At 41.2% G+C, this 20,336-nt stretch overlaps 1 protein-coding gene across 3 annotated transcripts in view; it reads right to left on the bottom strand.

The window, feature by feature from the left end:
* NAV2 (neuron navigator 2) overlaps positions 1-20,336 on the bottom strand; it is a 194,214-nt gene that overhangs the window by 126,463 nt on the left and 47,415 nt on the right. For all 3 annotated transcript variants that reach the window (XM_085063238.1, XM_085063239.1, XM_085063241.1), the window contains exons 2-3: positions 15,813-15,930; positions 12,550-12,602 (exon numbers count right to left, since the gene is read on the bottom strand). In XM_085063238.1, the coding sequence (XP_084919364.1) occupies positions 12,550-12,602; positions 15,813-15,930 (171 nt within the window). The remainder of the gene's footprint in view (positions 1-12,549; positions 12,603-15,812; positions 15,931-20,336) is intronic.

Below are 20,336 nucleotides of genomic sequence, written 5' to 3'. Positions count from 1 at the left end.
CAAAAAAAAAAAGAGAAACAAAAAGAAAATGTATTGTAAGAATTATTTACTTTCATCTACTGCCACCCTTGAGTGCATTCAATCTTTGCATCCCAAAAAAGTCCCTTTGCTCGCGATGTGGAAACCATAGCATGAAACCCTCTCAGTTTGAGCTCCTAAATGGATTATTCCATTGATGATAAACTGATTATTCCGTGGGTCAGGGCTTTCTGTTATTTGCATTGCACAGAGCAGGTCAGTTCATGCCCCAACCACAACAGGCCATCGCTGCATTTCTGACCAGAGGGTCAAGGATGTTCTGCGCCAGGATCCGCAACCTGCAACAAGTGTGACGAACACCAACCCGAAAATACACATGGGGGCCATTTGTTTGAGGAGGCAGATTGCCACTTGCTGTGAAGCTGACAGCTGGCAGAAGTTTCCAGCCACACCAGCAGTTGAATAGAAAAGCTGTAAGTGGAAACCCCAGCCGGAATCCCAGACACGGCATTCCCATGTCGGGAACGACAGGCAGCTCTGGTCACTTGCCTGCCCCTCGTGGACATGGGACAGTGGGGACAAGTGCCGTGGGATAAAATGAATTTTCACCAGGTAAGGACTTGTGCACAGCAGGTCAGCTGCTACACACAGCTCTGGTTGCTATGCACAGACTGGACTCAAACCCACCTCAGAAAGTGAACTCCAGAGAGGCTGAGTGAGTTAGGAAATGTTTCCCACTCTGTCTCAGCATTACAATGGGGATCTTGCAGTAGCCTCACACCTCATTTCCCACCAGGCTCCCCCTGAAGCTCTGCTGTCATAACCACAAGATGCAGAGAGATATAGCCCCCACCCCAGACCACCTCAAGGGGCTGCAAGGAACAGCATTTTAGGAAATACCGTGTTTTGTGTGTGGTTACACAAATAACATTTGGATGATACTGTTGAGCAATTTTTTTTATTTAACCATGGAAATCAGCAAGTGATAAAATGGAGTCTCTGTGTTTGAACATCTCTCAAACATTAATTTAGTAATTCTTGAAACATGGCAACCAAACACTGCACCCACTGTAGGGATAAGAAAGGAGACAGACACCAAGCCCCACACTTGGTCCCACATAACTACCTTTATTCTGTCAAGTGTGGAGACATCAAAAGGAAACATGAAAATTCCAGCTGCCCTGTCAGCTCCTGCCTGCCCTCAAAAAAATACACAAGTGAGGGCCAGGGCTAGACAGCATTTTAGAACCTGAGCTCCCAGCACCTGACCTGTGAACTCCCTGTCCTTCTCAAAGTAATAAAAAAGTACCAGGGAAGCTGCCAGGAAACCTCCCACATGGATTTCTCTCAGGGTACATTAATTTATTGTCTATAACTATAACAATAAAATCATTTTCTTTTATCATGAGGAGAAAAAAGTTATTGGCATTGCTGAATTGTGATTTCAACAATTAGAAACACTTTTATCAACCTAATTATACTTTGAGATATAATATAAAGTACACAAAGTATATAGTAGGCTTTGAGTAAGTTGTACACTCCAAAACCCAGAGAGTTACCAAAGAACACATTTCCTGTAATGCTCAGACCTTAGAGCTTGGAGCAGGGTGCAGTTCAAAGGTTCATTTATCCACAGTTCAATATGATCCAACAGCCAATTGACCCATTTCCTTCTTCAATACTCAACAACCCTTTCAAGTTTTCAACACGGCTCTTTTATTGAGGTGATGTGGGACTTGGCCGGAAAACCAAAGTTCACCTTTTCAAGAATAAACACCACATAAACGGACCAATCCACTTCTACTACCTGCACTTAACAAGCTGCATCATTCCAAGAACATTTGCGGTCTTCCAGAGCTGTGGGCAGATGTCTCCTCCCCCAATAAGCAGGTTAGTGACTAAAGATAAGCAATATCTCATCCCCACTGCAGATCTGTTGTAACTTTTTAAGTCCTGCTCTGCTTGCTTCTCTTCCCAGGCCCCTCATCTTTGCATGAATTCTTTTTTAGTACAGAGTGAATGCAGGATTAAGATTTAGCTGCAATGATTAAAATCTAGTGTTGATAAGAATTCAAGGTCCTTCCCACAAAATAACTGCTGGCCTGAGTCAAGAACCCTGACTTTGGCTGAATCAGTCTATTGCATCAGAAATCATGTTGCTTGTTTAAGGAGTTCCCAATAATGAAACACATCATGAATTTCACTCACAAAAGCTCCAAGGAAGGATTCTGCCTTTTGCCCCGGCTGTATTAACTATCAATAATATGAAAATATTGTTTTATGGAGAAAGATGCCCCCAGTGCAGGCAGGGCTGGAGACAGCAAGCTGCTCTGAAGTAGCAGTGTGGTACTCAGACCATTTAGATGTGTGCAGGATAGGAGTGAAGTTTCTGGATAGATCTCAGCTAGATGGTAGGGAAAAATTCTTCCCTGTGAGGGTGTTGGGACCCTGGCACAGAGTGCCCAGAAAAGCTGTGGCTGCCCCTGGATCCCTGGAAGTGACCAAGGCCAGGCTGGACAGGGCTTGGAGCAACCTGGCCTGGTGGAAGGTGTCCCTGCCCATGGAGTGGGAGGGAACTGGGTGAGCCATAAGGTCCCTTCCAACCCAACCATTCCATGATTCCAAGCAAAACCCCAGTGACTCTGCATCATGGTGCCTTCCAACACATTTGCCTCCTTGTAATTGCAGCATTCAGCAGCAAATCGTCACCCAGGCTCTACAGGCCCTTCTTTTGCCAAGTCCATATATTGCTTAAACCCTTTAGGCAGATGTGAAAGGGCTGGATTTGCCAAAGGGGAGTGGATATTTTCTGTTTCACTGTGAGCTACAATTGTTTTTTTGGCTGGTAATTCTGATTTCTCATTAGCTTTGTCAGCAAAGCTTAACACAGGGGAGGCAAAGCAGCAAAGATGGCAGCTGGATGCTCTCATTTCCTGCCCAGCCAAAACAGGGGAAAGCAGTGCAAAGGAAGGAAAACCAAGGACAGCCATCCACAGTGATTATCTCCCTCAGAAACATTACCAGGATTATCCAAAACTGAACCTTGTTAAATTTCCTGGCCAAAATCATTGCATGAATTTGCAATTTTGGACGGCCACATTTAAACTGTTTCAGGTGTAATCAGCTATCAAGGATGTGCTATCAGTCCCACATCCTTTATATGATGGGTATATATTCAGAAATTCCCCCAAAATGCCAGCCAAGTACTGCTAAGAGCACACCAGAGGGGCAGTCAGCCTCCAAGGTCCCTCCTCCTCCTTTCTTTTCATTGGCAGATTACGGAAAAAAAAAAAAAAATCAAAAGCCAACACTGTAGAAATTAAATTTCTGTTCAGACATAACATATCAAGTGTCATCGCTCCCATTCTCATATTCACAGAAGGAAAAGCTACCTGAAAATTTCCTCTTAACATGAATAACCTGGCAGGATGGGAACAGAGGGCATCATGGCCAACTGCTGTACAAGTTTTTGTGCTTATCACATAAAAGCAATTTCAATTTCTATTCTTAACAGTGCAAGGGAGAAAACATGCCCTGGCCTGTAGGAGCAGAACAGAAACAAATGAACAAAAAAATCCCAAAATATCCCCATCCTGTAGCCCACAAATGGAGACCCACAGGTGGGCACTGATATGTGTTGAACATTGACTGGATCAGACAAAAACCTGAATATGGAAACTGCCTCCAGCCAAAGCTGTCTGTCCAACTCTGCCAAGTCAAATACACGAGGTAAAGGATAACCAGTGCTGCCCTTGTCACAGGCATGGATGTTTTTCCCAAACCAGAATTGAACTCGTTGTAGGTTCTCACGTTGCGATGCAAGATCTCTGCCCCCAACTTTTAGTGATAAATGGGGAGTTTTTATGAGCTTACCCAGAAAACCCACTACTTATACTGAAACCAGTGCTTTCCACTTGACTTGTGGCTCAATGTGATGTGTAGTATATTAATTTTCAGGAGAAAAATGACTGAATTCATGTGTAAGTTTTTAAAGTCTCACAAACCTTTGTGCAATATTCCAGCAGACTTCACATACAGTGTAGAAACAAGGAAATAGCCTAACACAAGCTGTTTCTTAAGGCAAAATCTATTCCTTGTCTGTATTTTTGAATTAAGCTTTTACCCTCGTATTTTTATATCCTAAAGTTTAGAAAGAATCTTAAAACCTTAAGTCCTTACATTGACAATCCTCTGAATCCTGGAATTTTGGGGGAGGAAGGGCTCTCCATTCCGATAATATCTCATTTGCTCTACTTCCTAAACATAATTATATATAAAAAATACCAAACCAGAACTGCAAATTCCATTTGCCCCAGAAGGATATAAATACTAACTCTTCTTGCTCCGTTTAAAATAAATCTTCATTAGTAGTTATCTTAATCAAAATGTATCTTTTTGAAAAGAAAATAATATGTTGCTCCCAGTGTTCTTACGTTGCTCCTGACTATTTGGATAAAAATGTCTCCCAAAATTAAGCTTCAGGATTTTGACAGAACTTGATGGGTAACTTAGAAATAAAATAAAATATGTAATATAAAGGGAAAATGAAGCTAATACATATTTGGAAGCCAGGTTGTGACAGATCTAGCCACAGAAACAGAAATCTGTTTAAATGTACATGAAGAGCTGACTCTTCTGTTAAAATTGCATTGCTTTGGGTTTTTTAAAGACAAGAAGAATTTGGGGACTAGTCTAACCTTGTGCATCCTCCTCTCTCTGACCCTGGAAAAACCCTTGTTACCCTGTGTTTCCAGCTCTTCTTCCAGAAATAATAGGACAAATATTCCACATTCATTCCCAACATGCCCTGTGTGAATAGCAATGAGGGCAGTAAGCCCCACAGAGGAAACTGTGATTCACACTGGCCAAAATTTCTAATGACAACACAGAGCATCCAAGGGGCACACTTGGACTGTGAATGGATTTAGGCCATCCAGGACAATTCCCAAGGTTTGCCAAAGCTGATCTGCTTGGGGAGAGGCACATGGAGAGCTGTAGAAATGTTCCTGCTTTATTCAGCTTTTCAGATTTATTTCAGGTTGGGTTTTTTTTTTCAGGCTTATTTATTTAAAACTGAAACTCTCCTATGGGGAAAACAAAAGTAAAGAGCAAAGTCTCTGACAAATATCCCTGGAAATACTCTTTTTGGATTAGCTCTTCAGGATCAGGCCTTCAAAAAGCTGAAGAGGATAACTTGAATAATTTGAAATCTTGAGATGTTCTAAATTATGATTAAGCAACAACAAGCTCAACTTTGCAAAACAAGTATCAACAAAGAATCCTGCCTCTGGAGAATCATTAATTTAGGACACAGATTAAACTCTCTTGACTAGATTTTAGCTCATACCACAGTAACTGCATTTATTGGCACTGAATCTCTGTTTATATGTAACTGAAAAGAGGAAAACGTGGGGAGAAGCCATGGCTGGGCTCAATAAACTCAATGAGGACAGCAGTGACTCTCATGAATGTTTTATTTCCACTTTCCTTGGCTGCTCGTGGAAAACCCTTTTCTATCTGGGGCTCCCAGACAAAGTTACATGCTGTGCAATTGGGAAAAGGGGGAATGGCTTCAAATCGAGAGAGAGCAGGTTTAGATGGGATATTAGGAAGAAACTCTTCCCTGTGAGGGTGATGAGGCCCTGGCACAGGGTACCCAGAGAAGCTGTGGGGGCTTCATCCCTGGAAACACTCAAGGCCAGGCTGGACAGGGCTTGGAGCAATCTGAGATAGTGGAAGATGTGGAGGTGGAACAAGATGGTCTTCAAAGTCCCTTCCAACCCAAACCATTTCATCATTCTGATTAAATGCAAAATATCATCAACATCTAGCAAAGATGCATTTCTTCCTAAAAGAGCCTTGAAATCTACATAAGCCAGGATTTTTCAGAGTGCATAAATTTAAAGGAAGGACTGGCACTATAGCCTTGGCTGTCACACACTGCTCCCTCTCCTTGAACACCAGCTCAGGTGCTGAAGCTTCTGCGGATTATAACCCTGAACTTTCAGCAGGAATCCACAATGTGATGGGACTCACACAGAAAGAGCCTCCTGCACTGCAGCCACTGGCAGTTGTTCCTTTCTAAAAAAGCTCCCTGGGAAGGGAGTTGTGGCCACAGCCTGTTCCCAGGCACAGCATTCCCTCCCCGTTTGGCTGATGGGAATTCTTGTGTCTGCAGGCCTGGGGGACACAGCCTCACCTGTTCCCAAGGGATTTATCCCAGGGGCAATGACACATATGTGCCCCCTCCCTCTTTGAACCTGGATAACATCCACTACCAAAATTCCCCTGCATAGCTGCTCAGAGCAAGTGCAGTAATACCACTTGTATATGTAAAAATAGCTCTGCAGAAAAAGCAGAGGAATAAAATGTTCTAAATATGCACTACCTTCATGGAGCAGCTAATTAAAACAACCATTATCACACCATTTATAAGCAATGGCTGGAAATGAAAGATTTGTGACAAGACACAGAGAAAAAGAAGTTTATTTCTCTGGACTGTTTAATGCTTTGTAACAGCTATGATCTGTTCCCATAGATATTCCACAGTGAAGAGCTTATCCCTGTATGTCCTGTAAAAAGCAAGAAACACCCAGGCATGAGAAGAAATTTCCATATAAACAGCCTTACTTCTTACAGCACCAAGCTGGAGGAGAATAATAAATAAATTTTTACTTCCACCTGTCCTCGAATCAAGCTAACCTTTTCTCCTTAGTTAGAAAAGGTTCTCGACCATGATTTCCCAGTTTTCCCCATTTATGCCAAGAATAGCAAGAAGCTATATGTTTGCAAAGTATTGCATAAAAGGCGTATTTACATAATAATTTTACATCAGTCCTGGGCATAGCAGAAAATCATGCTAATGGTGATTCTAGACTTTGGTGTAGGTGTAAATATGTAAGTGAAAGTTAGGGATCTCTACAAATGTATGTGGAATGACCCTGGCCCCTCAATGCATTTGCTGGTTCATGTATTTAGCCCATACAGAGGGGGCAGAGCCATAGGTATTAAAAATGCAGTAATTTCACTTAACTGCAACATAAATGACCAAACAGAATCTAATTCTGTCTTTATAGTGAAGCTCATGGATCACATTGCTTCCACAAAAATTACTTTGCTGCTCTTTACTGAATGCCACACTCTTTCAGACACAGATAATTTACAAATTCTTGCATCACTGTCAAGGATGAAGAGCTGAGAGCACCCCACCAGTGACCACAAAGGTCATCCTTTATGGGAATGAAATAAGAGCATCAGCAGCAATGTTTCCAAAGGTGTTCCCTATATACCCATCTGACAGACAGCAGGAGGATAGAAAGAGTTCTGGAAGTGTTCCCCTCCAGAAATGAAACAAATCTCTCCTCAGTGACACTACCATGCCTTATGGCAGGGACATGTACATACTGGCCTTTCCTGATCCAGTCTGGCTCTGTTTATCCTGATATTTTCCACGTGGGATGATGGGGGGAAAAGTGGAGGGGGCTTGTGGTTTTATTTAGACTGCAAGCTCTGCAGCACAGAAACCTCTGATCCAACCATGCCTGTCTCACTAATTACCATGCAGGAATGGTAAGCATGGCAGCATAACAACAGTCTGGGCATCTGGAAAAAAATAGAGACAGTAAAATCCATCTTATCTTAGAGCAAGAGTCATATAAACTGAAGCTGAAGGACAGCTAACTACAAGCAACTTGGCAGATCATCTCTGCAGCAAATCATTCTTGTCTACATCACAACATGGGTTCATACATGACCAACAGAAACAGGAAAGTTCCCTTGACTACATTTGCTCAGCCTTGGAGCTGGATTACTTGCAAATACACAGCTATATTTAACCCCTGGGATACGTTTCCAAAAATCCTGCGCTAGGAATCTGCACAGAAAAAACGTGCTTGTGATGCTTTTGATCTTCCAGCAGGGCTGCTCCCCTGAATTAGCAGCACATGCCCAAGCAGCAGAGCCCTCCTTGGCTCTGGGACTCAGCAGGGCTGGAGCAACAGCCTGGCAGATTTATTGCACCTTGCTATGGCAACATTTGGACAACACTGGCAGCACAAAACTGCTCAAAACCTTTAGAGGAGCTGGTTAAAGCTGGTGCCTGCTCTCCAAGAGCAGAGACAGAATTATTTTCTGTGAGAAAACGAGCAACTAAGATTTTTTTTTTTTAATACAGCAGCTATTTTTAGTTATTTGTACATAACACAGCAGCTCCCTCCCTTAGTGGATTTTGCACAGGCATAGATAGCTGCTCAGGTGATGCAGATGGTTTCAGCTCACATTATTCCTTCCAACCAAGTCATAAATGTGATCCCAGCTACTCCCTGTAAATATGGGCCACATCATGGCAGCACTCATATTCATTACATCAACTCATCGAAGTGCTCTGGAGAAAAAGGACACAGAAATATGGATAGCGTTATATCCTACACACAAACTAGTAATGGAGATTTCAACACCTCATGCTCTTTTGCCAATTAAAAAAAATTAATTCATGGAGCTGGCAAGGATCACACTGAGGAGGGAAGTGGATACCTGTCTCCACCAGCTGGGTTAATATTCTCAGCACTGCTCAATTCAAAACCAAGGTCCCCACCAGGCTGGAGAATTTCCACACAAACTGTTCCTTAGATGTCACATACATTACAAAACAGCTCATTTTCAGAATGCAAGAAATCGGTCAAATATTAAAATAATAGTCAAATTCCCATCAGTGGAAGGTTTCCTCGAAAATTAAGTTATTTTACTGAAAACACAGCCTTCATCTCAACTTCCATGGAGTTCTTGGAAAGAAATGCTGGCTCTGACCCACACTGCAGTACATGATCCTTTGTTTGCAGGAAAACAGCAGTAGGAAGAGTGAGTGGTATTACTTTACCACTACAGCTTGATACGTGCATCAGAAAGAGATGATTCTTAAAAACTTCCTGTCAACACACGAAAAAAATAAATACCTCTTCTTTGCTATTTGAGAACAGATAGTTATAGACACAAAGTGATCCTGAAAAATAGCAAAGCCCAAGCACAAACCCACAGGAGGACCACAGCAATTTCCTTGCCTATTTATAGGAGGTGCTGTGGTGTTTGTGAAGCCTACGTGCCTTGCTGGTGCTCCAAATTCTTGTCCTGGGTGTCCCACAACTTCCCCAGACATGGGAAGATGAAAGCCTGCTGTGTTGACTCACAGATTCCCCAATCCTCTTCCTTTCAGCCCACTTCAGCTTTGCTATATTCATATAGCAAACAAATAGCAGAGATAACCCATCCACTTTGATTTTCTATTTATCATTTTACAAATATAAGTGATATGAACCTTTTACAAGAGGTGACATGCAGCACTTGCAGAGGCACCCATATTAATAAGAATAATCTATAGTATTTAGGAGGGCAGGTACTAACCTCCCATATTCTGCAAGATGCCAAATGTTGAACTCTAAAATCACACCCTAAACAAGAGGCAAATAAGTAAAAAAAAAAGGAAAAATATCTCTGTTTTGCTATAAACAAATAATTTTAGCAGAGATAGCCCTTCTCAGGTTTATTAATCTAAGCCTTCTATTCAGAAATGTGCAGGAGAGGAAATTTGCCTTGATTTATTGTCCTTCACCCAGTTATCAAGAGCTATGCCAACATTTTCTGGGGTTTTATTTTAAAAACCCAAATGCTGCGATGCTCTCCAAATGTTCTTGGTCCCAGAGCTTGTGCTCTGTACAAGTACATCCTCTATCACCCACAGTATTTTCTGCATCCAGCTGGAACTAATCATCAGAATTGCAGGCTTTTGTTTAGACAAATATCTACAGTACAAAAATATAGAGGTTTGGGGAAAAAAAAAATCCCTGAAACAGATTTCCTGCAGAGGACAAGCTACAGAATAGTGTATAATAGATTATATAAAAGCCAGCCAACTCTTATCTGGGGCAAAGGAAGACAGGGATACTCCCCTCAGCAGAACAAGCCAGACAAGATGGTGATGGGAGGACAGGTTCTCACCTCAGTGATTTTTCACAAAGCCAGTGGGGTCCTTGTCATGTCATTTTTGGCATTGGGAACGAGGCTGATAAGCACTGATGGTCCCACATGGTTCTGCAGCACTAAACTTCACTTGACAAGGCTTATTAGCACTGGCTTTGAGCCTGACAGACCCAAGCTGTCTCCAGTGCTCACTTTGGCCAATTTGCCCGATGCTCTCCAACACTGGGAACAAGGAAAAGGGGCTGGATCTGGCTCTGTGGTGAGCTCCCTCAGGTTTGGCATCACCACCTTGGGACTGGGCCACATGGAAGCAAAGACACTTTTATTTCCCACTTCCTTTAATGGATTTGGGAAGACACAGATGTGGTCCAGCTTTCTAAGTTGATACACCTGGCTGGGAGTGAGCTGATTGCTCACAGCTCAGCTTCCACGTGGCTGCTTGAGGCATTGGGAGTCTAAAAAGGGAAAAGGGATGGTAGAAAGCTTCCCTCTGAGATCTGCTGTACTTCTATATAATGAGCAAAGTTAAATAATTTCTTTGGGTTTGGTTTGTTTTTTTTTAATCCCCCCAGATCTCCTTATCTGTGATGCTCACCTTTTAAGCACTGGAAGATGGATATGGACACTTTTAACTGGAAGATGCACTTGAAAACAGACTGGACATTCCCTAAGTATCTGGATGGCCTTGCCTCTGCCACCTCTCTGAGCAGGAGTCACCAGACACAAACAGCAGCTCCCACACTCTGCAGGACCTTGTAAGCTGTGTTAAGAGAGTCACTGAGACTGCTGTTCCTAAAACAAGCACTGTAACGTGTTTGTCCCAGGCTTGCCAAAGGCTAAACACTGCATGAACACCACCCCTATGAAGATTCTTATGTTCTGCCTTAGAACCACCATGGGATGATTTGGGTTGGAAGGATCCCTAAAGATCATCTCATTCCACTTTCCACTATCCCAGGTTGCTCCAAGCCCTGTCCAACCTGGCCTTGAACACTTCCAGAGATGGGGAATCCACAGCTTCTCTGGGCATCAACACTATTTTTACAGCCAGATGACCAAGAGCTCTGCAAGCATGTGCCCCTGATAAAAGCAAGCCCTAAGCATAATTCTCATTTTTCCCACACGAGCAAAACTGCTGGGGATGCCCAGCTGTGAGTGCAGGCCTCATGAGTAGGGGGGAAATTCCCACTTACTGCAGCCTCCTGCAGGAGCAAGTGCAGAACATCAGAGGAGGCAGCGCAGACCAAACGTGTCCTGCCAGCCCTCTGCAGCATTCCTGACCCAGCACATGCCCCCTGCATGCCTCTGGATATAACCTGATCCTGCTCCATAAGCAACCTACTCCGTGCATCCCACTATCCAACACAGCAACTCTCTCTCTTCATTGAGAATAATGACTTGAAGGGACTTTTTTTAGCTGCAACGTCCTGGAACTGCTTCCAGACTCCAGTCCTGAATGAAATTCAGTTCTTACGGCACACTTGCGGAACATTAAATTACAGTAATTGTCAAAATTTCCTCATTATTTATACTCCAGACAGCTGCTGTGGCTACAGCAAGAACAGCAACCACCCTCTTCAAAGCAGTGAGAAGTAGTAATGATAAATCTTTCTGATGGCTTTCTTTTTACACAGTGCTTGCTCCACGGTTTCAACAAGATTGATAACTTCCAAGAAACAACAAAAAGCCAAAGGAGCAGAGCAGAACAGAGCGTGGGTTTTGACTTAAGGCATCAAGCTCTCCTTAAATCTTTATTTCACTTTACTACACGAGTGGCTGTGCTCATGTTGCAGTCATGGAGGTAGGGGCAGTTGGGAACAGTCATAAAAATAAACATTAAAATAGCTTCACACAGAGCACGGATATCCGAGTGTCCCAAAGCAAGCATTTGCAATGCCACGAGAAGATACTGGAATTTATGCTGTAAAATGACTTTTCTCAAGATACAGAAGGAAGGAACCTTGTTTGAAGTATCATAAATTTTAAATGCTCATCATTTAAATGCGTTTTAAAATCAGTTTTTATTATTTGTGTTCTTAGTAAAATTCTGCCTGTAACTTGAGCTTCAGCAATACTCACAGCAGATATACTCTTGAGGTACTGTATGCTTTTCATTTACCTGGACTAATTTTTGGTTTTCCAGGTCTGAATATTAGATACAAGCAAGATACAAATCAACTTCTTACCTGTCAACAAGTTGCATCATAAAGTCTACTATTTGATTTTTTTTCATTTAATGAATATGTCTCATTTATTTTGTTTCATTTAAAAGGATATAGGAACTCTTAATCCAACCTTTAAATATCTAGTTCTTTATTTTTATATATTCCTGTTTACCTGTGTGATACTTCAGAAATACAAAACAGCAATGTAAAAATAATCTTGATTGTAAATATGTGATAAATTATAGGGCCTGATCCAACTCCTGTGGAGTACAATGGGGCAAGAACTGTAATATAAATGTTCTGAAGATTACAATTCTGGTCTCACTACTGTGAAAAATTAATTAAAAATTGTTATTAAAAGTCTCAGACATTGATGTCCCACATTGTCACTGAGCCACACACACACAAAACAACAGGCAACTTTACTACTTACCATTTGAGACCTATTTTTTGGGCAGCCATTGATGTCTTCAATCTTCTCATTCGCTGAAAAGCAAAAAAAAAAAAAAGGCAATAAGGCAAAAGAACCCTAACCCAAGGGCATTTATTCCAATGATTTCCTGAGCATTTGGGTTTCAGATTGTAGCTGTCCAGTCCAAGTGAATGTGTGAAGCACTGAGAGCCACAAAAAGAAAAAAAAAAGCAGCTGGAGTTCTCTCCTGGGTTGTGCCTCCAGAGACAGCTGGGGCAGAAGCCAACTGCTCTGACAACTTCTAGTAGGGTGGACAGGGAATTCCTTTAAACTACAACAAAGACTGAAGCTCTGGAAGCTGAATCACTGCTGGATGGAAAAGTGAGCTCTACATACACTGAGATGTTTTCGTGTCAACTGGTTTGCTTGGAGAGGGAATAGAGGTTTAAAATCCAAATGGGAAATTTATGATCAGCAACTCTGATAATTTTATTTTCTTTTTTAGAGCGCAAATCGTGAAACAACTTTTCAAGATTCGTGGCTTGCATGCTACCCCAACCTGCAGAAAAACACAGTTTCCATCTTCCAGGTCAGAAGTGAAACAATGAAATCCCTGAGGTGGATAATGTTTGCCTTAGAGTCTGAGTTTGCTCAGTTTCACCTTTTAGCCTTGGACCCTGAAATGACTTTGTGTTTGAGTCTGAGGAACCACTTTTAACCAAAGTTCAGTCTCCCACAGTTCTTTCACTGAAATGAAGGCGCTCACATCCCACTTGATTCATGCCCCAAAAGCTGTATTTTCCAGCTCTCCCATATATTCTCAGGACACCAGTCAGAACTCCTTCCCACCCCATGGCTTCCTTCAGTTAGGAGGAGCACATTTGGCACAATATTGCAGTAGCAGTCACAGCCATGAGAAACAAAGCAGTGACACAGCTTCTCTCGTGCCTGGTAGGTCCCACTTTACACACCCACGTCACAGTACACCTTTATCCCACAGCAATGCAACTAAAAATCATATTAATGTGAAAAAGACTGCAGCTAAATCCACTGTGTGCTCCCCAGAGTGGCCCATCAGCCCCTACACACAAACAGCACCCATTGCCATCTCAGATTTGGTCATACACAAACAAAGACAAATCCATTAAATCCCATTTTCCAAGTCCTGGGCAACCATCTTGGATATTTACTATCTCTCACTTGAGTATCATGCAATATCTCCATCAACTAAATTTATAACACTGTTAAAATTGAGAGCTATATTCCTATAAACAGGCACCATTCTTAATTACTTGAAAGGAGACTACTGAACCCAAAAATTGTTTGGGACATGGAGATACCTTCAATCACCCAGATCAGACCCAATGTGTCTGCATCCATGGATTTAAATACAGCTACTATGTTTATGTGGCATTACTGAGGCAGATATTATTTACATGTTCTCTTACAGGCTCGTGTATTTTGAACTGAAATGAACCAGAATGCTGTGAATACATTTTAATCGACTTGCAAATAGCTGCTTTTACACATAGCACACCATAACATAAAAAAACCCTCTCCTGCACTGCATATTAAAGCTTTCTTACTATGCAGTTAGGAAAAAAAAGCTTGGATTTTGCAGGCTACAGATAAAGCTGCTTCTAGGTGACAAAGTTCTGCCCATCTCTGTGACAATGAGATGCAGCTGCCTAAAGCCATGCACAGCAGATCCAAATTACTTCTCTTCCCTGTTAATTTGGAGGATTAAACCGAGAATGTTTCAATATGACCTTTCACGTGAAGAATATTCTGTGAAAAAGAAATTCTTCCCCTCATACTCTAACTTTGGAAACCTTACAGACCTTATCTTAAATGTTAGCCAAAAGGCAGCTATAAAAACGACCAAAAAGCAATGCAAAGGTGATCAAAGCAATAACTGGTTATGTGCGTGTATTTTAGAAGGAGTCATTTGAATTTTGTAAGTGTTTTCACAAGTCAATACTCAAAGAGCTACATTTAAATACTTGGCAGAAAGAACCAATTCCACATTTTGATGGTGCTATATCTTGCACATGTGTGCCCATGGAGAAGTTTCCTACAACAGTGTTAAGGCAGGGTAGCTAAATAGGCATGAAAGGAATCAACAAGTCTTAACTGCTCCTGGGTTTCCAAAAATCCTTCCTATTAAAGGAAATGGATATAGCAAGGAGCATTGTTCATAGTGAATACCTGTCAACATAGTGAATACACAATCCATTAATTCGTGGCCTGTTTTTACACCTCTGTAACTGCTCTGCAATACTACTGAAATACAATGCTGCTCTACAACACAAAGACAAAATCTTCTTCAACATATTCCAGTAGAATCCCAGGAAGATGCTTCAGGATGTCACCCCAGCACAGCCCTTGCAGATTTGTACCTTAAACCCAGGAACCAGCTCCCTTACAAACATACATAAATATGCATGCACTGATGTCCTGGCAGTTCTCAATGTCCTGGCTTCTCAATTTGCATCTCAAATCTGTCAGTTTGCTCCTAACAATGCCTGTCCTAATTCCCATTAGCAGGCTTTCCCATCCCATCCATCTCCATTGGCCCATGCATGTGTTTTGTGGCATCCCCAGCACGATGAGCCTCTAAAGGAACTAATGAAGGATCCAGGCCCAGAGGAAGAGGTGACAATATGTAGCTCTGTATGGAGAAAATTGCTTAGAACTTCCATTATCTATGAGCATTAATGCACTAATTTCAGAGAACTAAAGGCTTTGGATGAAACAACTGAGCCTGCATTTGAGATCTGTCGTAATGATAAGTGATTTTCCTCAGCTGAAAACTCGTTACCAAAGATTTCTTTTTCTGCCACATTAAAATTACACCCCTTCTCCTTCCCCAGCTGTAGATATATGTGGATCTCCCAAATCCAACTAGAGGCAGGAGGTTCAACACAAGAGGCAATATCACTGGGAAATATATTCAGACCAGTACCCAAGAGGTATTAGAAACAGTGAAGGCTACCAGCATCCTAGCAGAAAAAAAAAAGTTTGCTCCTTTTTTTAACATTCAGCCATGTGGAGTAATCCTGCTGTGTCAGGAGATCTTATCAGCAACATCCAATATTTTTCCAGTATGCTTTAAGACAAGGCTTTTTCAAATTAATTAGCAAAGCCTCTGAAGGAAAGTGATCTACATAATTCCATGAAGTTTGATGGATTCTCCCCCACGCACCCTGTGTTTGTGTAAAGATAAAAACAGGAGTTGTCTGAGTGAGCTGGTGCATACTTGGCAAAAACAGAAAGTCACTCACCTACAACTTGGATTATTTCAGCTAACAGGACTCCATCAGTCACATCTTGCTGTAGATCCTTTATCAATCTCTTGTGACCAGATTTTGCTAGGTAGTGATTAGCCCAATCCGTATAAATCTGTTAGGAGACAGACAAACAAAAATAAACTGTTACTCATAACGCAACCTGAAAAATGAGAATTCTTCATTTTTCTCAGTATCCAAAAGGTTGACTGGAGATCGCTGGGGTTTTTTTTTCCTCTTTGAAACAAGTCAACAGCATTAAAATTCAAGGCCTTGAGCAGATCAAGCGTTCAGCTTACTGAAGTATGGATTTCTGCATTCAGCAATCTGACATCAAAGCTCAGGGAAGATGACAGCAAACTCCTGAACATGAATAGACCATCAGGAGGTCAGTGGAATATTCTACACAAGCAGTGGGTGTGTAGAAGAGATTTCACTTTCCACTCAAGTATTTTTTTGCATTTTCCCTTTGACATTTTTCCTTCATAGCTGTTATTGAGAAAGCTTAAAGATTCTTTTCCCAAAAACACTTCTGGTAGATATTTGACATACAGCAACTTCATTGGGAGGAAATGCCTTTATTATATTACCAAAGAAACCTTAAAAGGTCGTAAATATCCACCAATTCTAACAAGTTCCATCTCACAGGTTAAACAGGCCTACAAAATTGGGTTTAATCTGTTATGCAAACTTCCAGCTCCTGGGATTTCTTTCAAAATTTATTACCTGAAAACTAAGCACACCAAGCAGCCAAAAATCTCTCCTGAACTGGCATTAAGTGCTGCTCATCACCTGCCAGCACACCTTATTCAAGATCACCAAAAAATTTGTAAAAAACTCTTCATGCTATGTTATCAAAAAGAAGCTAAATTGCTTCATTAGGAATTTCTGCTTATGAATTAAATTCCAGTATTCTTGATAAAGGACACCGTGCAAAGTTTAGGATTCTTTTAAAATTACATATTATATTCCAAAGAAACAAAGTAAAACCAATTAAATGTCAGGATTTTACCTTTTAAATATCTAAATATTAACGTTCACCCCTACTCTGAAGGATGTCTAGAATATTGGAAATCCAGCCTATCAGTAAGCAGGTGTAGATTCACTCTGCTTTCTAAAGCAGGACCTCTCCCAATCCTCCACAGACCCTACAAATCCCTGTGGGGATGACAAATGTGATAAAATCAAGAATGGAGATTTGAATAGAGCTATTTTTCTTATAAAGTCTTGATTTGTGGGGTTTCTTTTAAACCTGTGAAACATGACTGGTAGCAGCCATGAAGAAACCCCTTAATATCTGAAAGATATGCCCCTATTTTCCACCCTTTATCCTTCACTTTCCCCTTCAGAGCAGCAGGATGTGCATTTCCTATGCCAACAGCGTCATGGACTTGAACACAAAAACACACTGGAACACCTCCATGAAAAAAAAACCCCAAAAAACAACAACAAACCAGAGCTGAAAAACATCTCAATGAAATAAAGGCTGAGCACATGAGTGATTTCCCTAGCTGACTGATAAAAGAAAAGGGGCAAAAAACCCGCGCTGCACAAAACAGACATTGTGTTCTTCAGCTCCTTTTACAAGAAAACATTTTCCATAACAGGAAGGTATTTTAAAAGATTTGACGACTTCAAGGAACTAGGATTGATTTAACCCACTTGCCTGCCACATGGTTTTAGCTCTGTTATCTAGCTAGGAGTGAAGACATAGGAGGAAACAGGTTGTAAACTATTTACTTTGCAAGTGCAATGGTTCACACCCCCCACGCTATCCCTGCAATTTAGCTGACAAGGAACTTATCAAACACAATAACTACGTTTTCCTTTAATGGGAGGGCTGCAGTGAATGTCCTAATTTATCACTGAAGGACTTCCAGCACATTTCAGATTATACTTGGATGCATCAGCTCCATCCTGGATCATTTCCATGATGCAGATCATATCATGCAGTCAGACAAATCTTGGATCAGCCCTGGAGTAAAAGCAGGAGCAGACCCCTCCTGGCAGAGCCTGACACCACAGCAACAGCAAGACCTTGAGAGCTAGTCAGGATTGATTTTTAAGTCAAGTAACAGCGTGAGAATGCACGGCTGGCATTGCAAAACTGCTATCCTGTACCTGCTTCCTACTGCCCTAATTCCTGTCGCACCCAGAACACAAGATCTCACATTCATACCCTGGAAATAAACAGAATTACATCAAAGAAATCCCTGAACTCCCTTAAATCCTCCTGTGAAGGAGACAACTGGAGAAGACCCAAACACCTGTCTGATTCACTGCCTTTGATAATGCATAAAGAAACTCCCTCGGATGGCAAATTACTCTTGTAAGCCTCACTTTGTGTGCTGAAGCCAATCTGTGTTTGGTGTCAGAACTAAAAGCAGAGCTTTTGTGCTTATTATTAAAGGCACAGTATGGAGGAAATATTTGTTTCTGGGGTATTTGAGGGTGTGGAATATTATTTCATTCCACCAGTTGATTAGGAAAGCATTTCACAGGAAAATACAGATATAATAAACCTGTGCTTCCCTTAAAAATTTTATTATACGACATTATTTTGCAATTTTGCAATATGCAAGTGATTATTTTTTGAGTGACTGGGCTACATATTTACAAGCTCTGAAGCATTCTTATGGATACAGGATTAGCCTGGTTTATTGTAGTAGATCTTTGTGGTCACCACTGATTTTTATGGCATATATTAAGCTAATCACTGAAACTTTCCAGGATGTTTTCAAAACCTGTTTGTTACAAGTCTTTGTAATGTACTACACAAATAGATTTCTAATGCTTCTTTTCCTTTTCCATACAAACAAGTGAAAAAAAATATAATTGCACAATGGCTGCTATTTCCAGACACTTGAAATACGTTTCAAAGCACGCAGTGTTTTCAAATGTTCAAAACCAGGCAAATAACTGGAAAAACAACAATAAAAGAAGTAAGGAAACACTGCTGAGAAAATTTCCATTTTCCTATCTCTGCACATGAATTATGAGTGTTCCTCAGGTATTTTCAGCTAACGGGTACAAAGCCACATGTTTGAAAATTCATGTGAAAATTACCTGAGTAGTTGCGTAATTAAAAATATAAAAATCTTGTGATATTAAATATTCAGCCCACTATGAGCCAAGAGATATTGCCTTATTATATACACCAGCATGGGCTTTTAAAACTTTTCAGTGATTTCACACAGTAAGATAAAAATCACTGGAGGCAGCTTCATTACTTTTGGTACAAAAATCAAGTGACCATCATGATTTGGGCATTATCACCATAAGCAGCTCTTTGTGTCCAAGTCAGTTTAATGTTTAACTCAGGTCTAAGTCCCAGCTTTTGTTAAAGGTGGACTCAGCTGTTTGGTAGCTTTTTTTCTCTGTAATGTATGATCCTAGGCATCTAATTATCTGGGAACAAATTAAAAACATGCTTGAAAGACATTTCTTTCCCCTCTCTTTTTCTCTCCCCATTCAATTAATCAGATTTGAATTAAGAGTGTTACAGTTAAGCATTAATTTTGGAAATATTCAGTACACAGTGAGTCATAGCTAAAACACTAAAAAGTAGTGCAAAAAAACAGTGAGGTTTTGGGAAAAGAAGAATCCAAATTCTAAAGATTTTGACCAGCAAACCCAGGATACAGAGCATGGATAAAGTCAGGGGAGCAATGAATCCAGGAAGACCTTTAGGGACCCCAGAGGAGACCCAGTATATCCATGGGGCTGCAATGAGGTTAAGGTGTCAGGCATTAGGATGTACCCCAGGGTCTCCTTTAAATGGAAACCACCTGATGTTTTTGCCTCTGAGTCACTATTCTGAAATACACTCATGAAAAGGAAAGGATTCACATGAAACTACTTGAAAAGAATGCCTCTCCTCTATGCAAGTAGAAAATATGCCTGAATCTCTTCCTTGTTACTCATTTCCACACACACACAAAAATCTAATTATAATCAATGCCCAAGTAAATTTTCAGATCTTTCTTCCCTTCCCTTCCCATGTCAGTTCTGAACTAATCAGACTCCGATTGTTTTCTCCCAGTAATTATCATGAATCAGGCTCTCATGAATTTGGTAACAGCTGAAGAGTATCTTTTTGACATCATGTAGCATAATTAGAGCAGAGCAAGGCTTTTTTTTCATGATTGAATAGCAGGGTTACTCACATCGATGAGCTCCCATTCCAGAGCAGCCACTACAATGCAGTGCCTGTGCTGCTGCTGACCAAACCACACTGCCTGCTGAAGGGAAAACAAAAACCACCCCAAAACCTAAAAATAGCCACCCCATACGGAGATGATCCAAAGGGGAATGCCTGCAGACCTTTCAGCACTGTGGGGTTTTGGAAAAGCCCATGAGACACTCACTGCTGCCCAGTGTCACGGGAGCTGCACATGTGGAGTCACGAAATCCCAATTTTTGACTGGTAAACTCTAATTGCAGTCTCATGCTGACCCACGCTCCAGTCCAACACAGTGATCTCATTAACAGATATCACACTGCAGAGCCCAGAGCTAAACA

The sequence above is a fragment of the Lichenostomus cassidix genome, chromosome 5 (genome assembly GCF_008360975.1).
Source record: "Lichenostomus cassidix isolate B80296 chromosome 5, HeHo_3.0, whole genome shotgun sequence".
In the NCBI taxonomy this organism is placed as follows: domain Eukaryota; kingdom Metazoa; phylum Chordata; class Aves; order Passeriformes; family Meliphagidae; genus Lichenostomus; species Lichenostomus cassidix.
The sequence above is the reverse complement of the archived record's forward strand: the minus strand, read 5'-3'. Positions and strand labels throughout refer to the sequence as shown.